Source organism: Lagopus muta, chromosome 4 (assembly GCF_023343835.1).
Source record: "Lagopus muta isolate bLagMut1 chromosome 4, bLagMut1 primary, whole genome shotgun sequence".
NCBI lineage: Eukaryota > Metazoa > Chordata > Aves > Galliformes > Phasianidae > Lagopus > Lagopus muta.
Window position 1 is genome coordinate 26,868,481 of NC_064436.1, and position 9,567 is coordinate 26,878,047.

At 45.8% G+C, this 9,567-nt stretch overlaps 1 protein-coding gene across 19 annotated transcripts in view; it reads left to right on the top strand.

Moving 5' to 3' along the window:
* The window catches only part of SEC31A (SEC31 homolog A, COPII coat complex component), a 34,561-nt gene extending 27,417 nt beyond the window's left edge, over positions 1 to 7,144 (top strand). For 4 of the 19 annotated variants that reach the window (XM_048942881.1, XM_048942868.1, XM_048942870.1 and 1 more), the window contains 5 exons: positions 1,145 to 1,203; positions 3,047 to 3,307; positions 3,462 to 3,581; positions 5,939 to 6,010; positions 6,393 to 7,141. In XM_048942881.1, the coding sequence (XP_048798838.1) occupies positions 1,145 to 1,203; positions 3,047 to 3,307; positions 3,462 to 3,581; positions 5,939 to 6,010; positions 6,393 to 6,572 (692 nt within the window). In that variant the 3' untranslated portion in view covers positions 6,573 to 7,141. Of the gene's footprint in view, positions 1 to 1,144; positions 1,204 to 3,046; positions 3,308 to 3,461; positions 3,582 to 5,938; positions 6,011 to 6,392 lie in introns of all 19 variants that reach the window. The other 15 variants (XM_048942883.1, XM_048942882.1, XM_048942872.1 and 12 more) reach the window with 10 other exon arrangements.
* The last annotated feature ends 2,423 nt before the right edge of the window (positions 7,145 to 9,567 follow it).

Sequence of the window (9,567 nt, forward strand, 5' to 3'; positions counted from 1 at the left end):
TGCTTTTTTCTTTCCCAACAAATTATTCCAGGAAACTATCAGCAGTGTGTGAGGCTTTCTAATGTGTTCCACTGTCAGCACTGCAGAAATTAGACTTCCTATATTAGAGATACTATGGGAAGGGATTTTCTGGACAGGGAGAGGCAGAACCCTCGGGGCAATGGCAGTGCTTCCCATTTGTTCTCAAGAAGCCAGATATGAAGGGGTCTTAATTTGTTTTCTATTTACTCCATCAACGTGCTCTGGATGTGAAACTTGTTTAACAAAAGCTCGGGAGATAATGAGATTTCAGAGCACTCGAGCAAATTCCGCAGTGACGATACGCTCTGCTGTCTGAGGTGAATTGATCATTTGCTAAGTGAAAAACACTGTGGTGAAAAAGTCCATTGAGCGGGGATTTGGTTTCGGCTTTTTGTGGCTTTGTGCAATAAATCCTGATTACTTGGCGAGGCCGCGGTAGTGCTGACAGAAAATGTCTGCTCTGGGATGAGATAGGAACCATTTCTAATGCACTAACGTGAGCTTTGGTGTACAAATCTTGCAGCTTTCCTTGAAGAGCAGAAGGTTTGGTACATTGGACTGGGAGTGAATCTGCTCAGACATGCTCTTTTGCAGCTTGAAACAAATTGTCCTTGGTGGAGGAAGCTAGATGGGCTGCCTCAGCATCCATGACCCTGCTGTAGCTGGCAGGGGAAGCCTGGTGTTGTGGCTCCTGGTGTCTCACGGTGGCTGGGTGAATCTGGCTTGCGCTGTTGAAAGCTCCTCTTGCCTCTTCTGTCTCCTCTTTCCATTTAGTTTTGCTCGGGAATGCGTATAATGAAAAACAAGTGCTCATTCCTAATGTCATATGGGTAGGAGAAATCTTCACGGGTAACTGTGAAGTTGTCTCAACGCATGCAGTCTGTGCAGCAGAGCTGTGTTTTGGCCATGGTAGGCAACTGCCTGCCTTTTCACAGGGCCCATCTGTTTCAAGTAGTTATCCTGTGAAAGGCATGCTAGTTAGGAGAACAGGGAGAAAAAAAAGGGAAATGAAAAAAAAAAAAAAGGCTAAGTCTCTGCCACAGAAAGAAGCCAGCCAGAGCTCCAAGAGGCATCTCTGCCCTCTTCTGAGGTGCTCACAGTCTCTTTTTTCTTTCTGTCCCAGGACCTCAGAATGGCTGGAACGACCCTCCTGCCCTGAACAGAGCTGCCAAGAAGAAAAAGGTATTCTAGAAAGTCCTGCCTCAAATGATTGAGGGCTGACCACTTGAAAAGCGGTAACCTAACCTGCTCTGAGGGAGCTTGTTCGTGGGAGAACGAAAGAGAAGGGTTAGCTACAAACAAAAGCCACATCTTGTGAACAGAAAATGGCCTTCACGTCTTTCCAACATGCATTATCTCTCTCAGAATGTTTATGCCTCTAAAGAGAATAGTGGCTTTGTGCTGGAGTTGTTGTTAATAACAACACGAATCCCTCTTTGAAGGAAGAGAATACTTTTGGACTGTTTTCATTGCAGAAAAGCAGTTGAGTTTTGCCTGAGACGATACTTAAGAGACATGATGAGGCTGGGCAAATTGTTACAGATTATTGACTATACTGGAGCTGAAAGCAATTTATCCTGATTAAGGGTTTGACCCTGAGAGATCTGCTAAAAGTAACATAATTTTCCTGATAGAGATAGTGCAGTTTAGTTTAAAAAAAAAAAAAAAACAGGATTTAGATTGCAACAGGACAGAACAACTGGGGATGCTTGGCACAGAGCAGAGTGAGCCTTTTCATCCCCTGGTGCTCCATAGCAGTCAGCATTGCTCACAGTGCATTTGGGAAGCAAGTCTGGAGCATGTCAGGTGCTTGTGGCGAGGAAAAAAGGAGTTGGAGCAGGCAAGATATAAGGTCTGAGTGAAAGCAGTCTCCCTTGACCCTTAGATTTTGGTCTCTGCTTACAGCTAGGAAGCCGTTGGGTAGAGGGGACTTTGTGTGTTCCTGGCTGCCTTCGTGCTGGGACCTGCATCCCACAGCCACTGTGCTGCCTTCGGGGCTTAAGGCTTTTGGGCAGAAGGGAAAGGAGTAGTCAGTGAGAGCTGCAGGCTCAAGTGAAACCCTTCTGCTGTGTGTATCGTGGCCACAGTTTCTGCCATGGCTTGAGGGGCAGCTTCCCTCTGAAGGAGTGATGTTTGTCCCATGGTCCTGTTGAATATTAAACAAACCTCATTGAGAAATGTTTAGATGCTTACTTTGCTTACGTCCACTGCACAAAGGGGGAGATTTAGGCTGTAATAAAATGACTCACTACATGGGTTTTATTGTAAAAGAAAGGAACACTCTTGCATTTCAAGCCACAGCATGATTTGCAGCTGTTTTCCCCCTAAACTAAAAAACACGGCAATTGGCATTTAAAAGTTTATTGTTGTGATTCATTGCATTTGTAACTGTCATCAGTGCTGTAAAAGGAATATTCTTCTTGCTGTCCTATACCACCAGCTTAATGCTGGCATCTTTCAATCAGGATTGCGTTCAGCCTTCCATGATAGTTCATTTTTCTTTGCACCTCTAAAGAAATGTGTGTATAGGCATGGGAGCTCTTGGTTTTGTTTGGATTTCTGTCTGCCTTGTAGCAGAAGCTGACAGCTCATTTTGTTGTCTCTTCTCTGTACCAAATGTTTCCAAAATACCCCTGTGTAAAGACTGGCAGATGCTCGGGGATGAATCTGAACTGCGCTCATAATCTGTCTTAGTGCAAATGTGTTTGCCAGAAGCTTGAAAGCCTTTCAGAAGCTTTATCGGTGTGTGTGCTGCTAGCTGTGACCTATGTGCTGCGTGGATAAAAAAGCAGCTACAAAAGTCTAAATGGAATGATCAGAATGCATACAGGTGTAGGTTCTTTGTATGCAGCTGCTGACAGAGGAAGGAGTGAGTGAAATCCCACCTGCCCCCATTGTTTCTAAACCCCAGGGGCTCAGCTCTCTGCCTGGCTGGGCTCTCAAGTGTCGTGAGTAGGGATGTGGGGAGCTGGGAACTGTCTCTTTGTTTGCAGTGGTGGCATAAGCGCTGTTTGTTTTTTCCCAGGTCCCCGATAACTTCATGCCCCCAGTTCCCATCACCTCACCCATCATGAACCCGCTGGCGGATCCACAGGCACAGATGCAGCAGCCTCCAGCAGCCCCAGTGGGCACACCCAGCTTTCAGCCTCCGCAGCTCCCTGCAGGGCAGCAGGCACCACCGGGCCCCTATGCACCCCAGGCTCTGGGGCCGTGTGTTGTGCCTCCCACTACCTTCAAACCCAGGACAGAGGGAGCTCCTGGGGCCCCAATAGGCAATGCCATCCAGGTAACGTGACATCGATGTTGTGTGGTTTGGGTTTGTGTGGTAGTAGAGCTCTGTGGGCTGGGATGCTGATGGCTGGGTTGCTTGGCTGGGGTTAGTTAAAAATGATGTGGGGTTGCAGAGTGGCTTGGAAAGCCTCACCTGTGCTGTTTCTTAGCATGTTCAGGCATTGCCAACAGAGAAGATAACCAAGAAGCCCATCCCTGAGGAGCACCTTATTCTGAAGACAACATTTGAAGCCCTTATCCAGAGGTGCCTGCTGTCTGCTTCTGATCCGGTAGGACGCTGACATGGTTCTAGTGTAACCCTGTATTCAGGTGAACACACTGGTGTGTTCAAGCACAAGCAATGCATAGGAACACCGTGTGCACATGTGGTGTGATGGTTTGGAAGCAGAGCAAGGCACTGCTGGCAGTCCAGCTGCCCAAGGAGGAGCAGCTGGTATTATGCCAGGTCAGAGCTGAGGCTCGCATCTGTGAGTACGTGCCTCAGATTCTTATGTCTGGTTTGTGATTTCTGTTAGACTTGTCTCAAAAGGAAACAACGGGTAGCTGAGAAGTGGAAGGCTAAGAGCTCTAACATAACTGCTGAAGCTAGGCAGGAACAACATCCCATAGTTTTTGCTACATTCTGAACAAACCATCCATCTCAGAGCTTCTCATTTCTTCCCAGTAGTCAGTGAATAGCACACCAAGCCCAGATGCTGTTTGGCTTGTGCATGCTGGAAGGTGGATGATGTAAGACAGGATGGCACTGGTCAGCAGCCCCGACCCACGCTCCCATTATTGCTGCTGGGAACTGAGCAGTCAGAGCCCTATGGATGTGGGAGTAAATTGAGCATTCAGTGTCACTTGTGTTGGCTTGCTGCACCATTTCAGGTGTCTCTAGAGTTTTGACTTTTGTATATACTTGCTCCTTTCCCCCACTGGTCTCAATGCAACAGTTTCAGTGGACTTGCCCACTTGTATGGAGAAATTTTTAAAGGCCATAAGCCTTGCTTGGGACAGACCCCATTGTGTTTAGTGGCATTTGATTCCTCAAAAAATTCTTTTTTTTTTTCCCTAAGATTATTCTTCAGAGTATAGGCCCTCAGTCCTTTTGTTTCTTGAATCATGTTTCTTTTCCCAGATGCACAGTGAAGGCAAAAGTATTCACATCGGCACACAGGAATTGCTTTTCTGCTCTGCCAACACAATTTGATTTCTTGCTCCTTAAGTCTCTCTGCTCTTAGGCAGAGCAAGCATTTCTGGCACTCAGCACTGAGAAACACTGCCCTGACTGCACGCATCAGTTGCTGTCGGCATATATGTAGGCATCGCTCCTTTATTACATGCCAAAGGGGAAAACGAGTGCTTGAAGAGCATTAATGCTTAGGGTTTGGAACAGGAGAGGGCCTGGAGAACAAACAGCTTGTACTTGTGCCTAATTTCCTGTGGCTGGAGAGATGTCTTGCCTTACGGAGCACAGTTAATTTCTCTTTGCCTTAGCACTGACAGCTGGCTTGTAGATCTTTTCACAGGTTTTGAAACAGATTTCTAGTGGTCATGTATCTAAGAGACTTAGGAAGCCTAACAGGCTGTTTCTTACCAGCTCCTCTGCTGTGCTCCTTCCTTACCTGCCCTGTCCTTTGGCAGCTGCTGAGGGGGCTTCCATACATAACATGAGAGTTCTGCATCCAGTGTTCTTTTCTATGCCCTTTGCCATCTGAACAGCTTCCCCTAATTTCTGGCAGAGCAGGTAAGCCTTCCCTTAGCCTTAGATTTTTATCTCTCTGCAATTACTTAACCCAGAGAGAATTTTCCTGTTTCTAGGAGATTCATTTGAAGATGTGTTGATGCATGGGTACTGATGTAGGAGTAGGTTCCAACACACTTGTGCACTGATAGAAATTATACTGCTACTGACCTTATTTTTGCTTTTGTAATTGTAATCTGAATGCTCTGCTAACGTGTTTTCTTGTTATTTTGGAGTAAAATATTTTATTTCTGTAGCTGTTTGAAAAACCAAGTGGATGTAATGCATTTCCCGAGGAGGTGTGGTGCTGTGAAATACAATGGGATGATTTTTAAGAGTCTTGTGGCAAAGTCACTCCATAGATACCAGTGGGTGGTTTAGTCTACATGGAACTCATGGAAGCAGAAAGGATCTTTAAGAACAGTTTGGGTTAGGCTATTGGTTTTTCTGTTGACAGCTCCTGGTCACTAGTCAGGCAATGAAAAACATAGCTAGAACCTGCTGTAAATGATGACTGCATGTGCACTTCAGTTCTCAGTGACATCACTGGATACTTAATTTCAGTAATATCTTTATTCAGCCATTGCAGTGCTTTGCCAGTACGCCATCAAATGAGAGTCCTGCTCAATCTCTGTCCCACTTTGCATGCCAGCTGTACTGGTGGGTTTTACAAATGACCTTTTGGATGTGCCTTTAAAGGTTACTGTGCTATATAGGTAACTGGAGCAGTTGCATGTGGAGAACTGAATTTCACCTGGTCTTTCCTAGCAAAACAAAGGGAGAAAAATACAGAGCAAAACCATCAGGAAAATGGTTTTGTCAAAAACATTTCATGTGTTGCATAGACCTCTTTGCAATGTGCTTACTATTGCCCATTCTTAATGTGTTTTTCTTTTGCAGCAAACCAAGAGGAAACTAGATGATGCAAATAAACGCCTGGAATTTCTATACGACAAACTTAGGGAACAGACAGTAAGTGTTGTTTTTACACTTTGCCTCAGTTAAGTGGCCTGTTAACTACCCTAAGACATGAAGCTCGGTAGGTTTTCTGTGATCACAGTCTGCTGCTGCAGGACTCCCACATCAGGAAACCGCAGCCATTGGGGGCTCACAGGGGCAGGGATTGCAGTGAATCTGTCTTCTGCTTGTCGTGCAGTGAATCTGTCTTCTGCAAAGTCTGCTGTCAGCAGCTTTGCTCAGCATGCAGTGCTTCTATGCACTTAAAATGTCCTTAAAATAAAGGACCCAATTCCAGCCCCTTTTTTGAGAGGCAGAGGTGACAGTCAGGACTTCTGTTGTGCTAGCACTCCTGTTTTTGCTTAACTCTGACCTGCCTCATGTGGCTTCTTTGCAGCTCTCTCCAGCCATCGTTAGCGGCTTGCACAACATCGTGAAGAGCATCGAAACCCGCAACTACGTGGAAGGACTGAACATCCACATGCACATAGTCAGCACCAGCAACTTCAGTGAGACCTCTGCTTTCATGCCTGTTCTGAAAGTTGTCCTCATCCAGGCCAATAAGTTGGGTGTCTGAAGTAACCCTTTACTTGCAAAGCCTGTGATGGTTGCTTTTCCAAAGAAGTGCATTTCTACAGCAAACATGCAAGATGCGGACCAAACGCCAGTCCTTACAGCATGTCGCAGTAGAGCTCTGACAAATGGCATTATGCTCTCCCTGCAGAATCCAGCATTTTAGGCGGGCCTTGGAGCCCTGGTGCTTTTCTTTTTATTTTTAACCGTTTTCTCATCCCCAATGGTTTGTCTACAGATAGTGTATTTAATGGGGATGGCGCCCCATATTGTCAATTTTTAGATGCATGTTATACTGTTAAACAGTGGCTTTTAATAATAGATACATGTGAAAGCGAGAAGATAAGTTGTGTATCTGACCCTGCACCTCACTGTTCCTTAGACACCAGATTAAAGAGTCTGATCCTGTTGTAAGTGTAGTTGGTCTTTCATTTTACAAGATTGCTTGCAAATCTGTTGTTACAATTTACATGTCATATAGCTTAATTTTGCACTGGGACAAATGAGCGAAATAAAGGCTAATGTTGTATTTTCAATAAATGTTAATTTATTAAAATGTGTTGTGATGAAGTGCAACTTAGATATTTTGAACCTGGAGTACAGCGAGGCAGCTTTCTGTGGCTCCTGAGCTGCAAGGATATGTTTATCTTTGTGTTGCTCGTGATAAGGCTCTACTCAACATTTACACTGAGCTATTGACATTTCAAGGAAGGGTTTTACAGGAGTTCTGAACAGATCTGTATGTATGTATTAAAAGCTGAGAGCAGAAATAATGTGGAATGGTTTAAGCCACCCTTACAGAGATGTATGTCTCTGCAGTCTGCAAACAAGGTGCCAATTGTTTCTTGCAGTCCCCCTGAGCGTGGAGACTGGCCTCTACTGGGACACAAGCATGTGCTGTGCTGTGAGAGACTGCAAGCAAGCCTTTTCTGCTTGGGTCAGGTGAGTTTCTCAGCACATGGCTTCTCCTGCAGCATGGTAGGAGCTGGCTTTAAGAATTTCCAACAAGTGTGCCATCAATTTTTGGTATCACTATGTCTAGACTAGAAAGAGCAGTTGAAGGAATCAGCCAGTTGAAAAGAAAACAGCCTGTGAGAAGCATTTTTATTAAAAAAAAAAGTACATGTGTAGAGCCTGTCTGTGCAATGTAGATTTGGCAGTGCATATTGCAAGAAATATTACAAATAATAATAATGAAACTTATGGCTGATTCCTATGACTTCACACTGATTATGAGTTTGTCAGGCAAAATAGCTCTGCTCCTCTGAGGGAACTAAGTTTAATCCTGTTTCTAAACTGTTATTTGCTGACCTCCTAAATTTTTGTGATTGGAGAACATGCAGCATTGAACTGGAGTTACTTTGTTTCCAAAATGTAAAAAGCCATAGAGCTGATTTTCTTCCTGTTAATCTCAGGTATAGATTTCTTACCAGTGTTAGAAGTAGTTTGTCTGCAGCTCTTTTTCAGAAGGGGTTGTAGGTACCTTGCATAGAATATCCATGCACAGAATAAATCTGCCTAAGCTGGGGCTGTGCTCTGCAACTCGTGGCTGGATCACTGCATTGCCTGAGTTCAGCACAGGACTGCCTGTGAAAATCTGCTCCTCTCCTGAGAGCAGCTGAGATTAATAGCAGCTCACCGGTGCTACTGCCGTCTGTTCCTATCTTCAAGGAATGCCAAGCAATTAGCTGCCCATCTGATGTTATAAATGCAAATGGCTGGCTTCCTTCTGCAGAAGGCAATGAAGCTCTGCCAATTTACACTGCTAAAAGAATTTGGCCCCAAATAGCCCAGTTTTAATCTCGGTGAGAAGAGATTTATACCGGCAATGTGGGCGGCTGCCTCTACTCCCTGACTGCTGTTGCTGGGCTGAGTCCTTGAGCCACAGGTGGGGAGATGGTGAATCCTATGCTGATAGCAGGAGCAGTCTTGATGTGCCAGTGTGATGGGGGAAGTGTGGGACTGAGTTTCCAGCCCCAATTCTTTGTGTGCCAACCTGGGTGCCTGTTGCCAATTGGGGTCCTGTGGGGCACAGACAGGAGATATAGGTGTGCTTAATGCAACCCTTGCTCAAAAAAGACTGATCTGATTGAGGTTCCCACAGGCTTCAGAGCTATGAATTGGCCAGAAGTCTCATTGCAATAGCTTTTCTGGGATTGCCCTTGGGTGGCTGCTAGGAAAAAAAAAAATGAGGCCAACGCTGTCAACGTTTTGAGTAGCAGAAGTGTGTTGTTAGGGCAGCAGCAGCACTCAGTGGCTCCAGTTGCATCCCTGCTAACTATTCACTTTCTTTCATTGCCACTGTCCTCTTTATTTTTTTTCCAGGTGGTGGATTCTAGAAGAATGCTTAAAATGTATCAGGGGGAAAAAAGGGAGAAAAAAAAAAAAAAAAAGAGGGGGGAGCTTTAATTATATCCTCTCTGCTGACTGCCTCAGGAGGTGTTGTTAGTAATTAATTAGCACAGCATGCTGTGTGCTCTGCACTAACAGCACTCAGTGGGCTTGTGTGCCACATGGCCCTGAGTAGCCAGAGGGCTCTGTGAAAGAGCATTGCCTCTACACACACTGCTGCTCATGGCCACACAGAGCGAGGGCAAATGCTGGTGGTGCTGCTCTGTGGCTAGAGTGGTTGTTTCTGGGCACGGGAGTGGAGGTTCACACAGAATCACAGGGGTTGGAATGACCTCTGGAGATCCCCCAGCCCAGCCCCCTGCTGGAGCAGACCCCTGCAGCAGGTCGCACAGGAAAGCCTCCAGGTGGGTTCTGAGCATCTCCAGAGAAGCAGACTCCATGACCGCACTGGGCAGCTGTTCAGTGCTCTGTCACCCTCACAGGAAACTTCTTCCTCATGTCCGTATGGAATTCCTGCATTCCAATCTGTGCCCACTGCCCCCATCCCTGCACAGCACAGAACAGAGCCTGGCCCCACCCGCATGATTCCCACCCGTTAGATATTGATAAGCACTGATCCGATCTGCTCTCAGCCTCCCTTCTCCAGG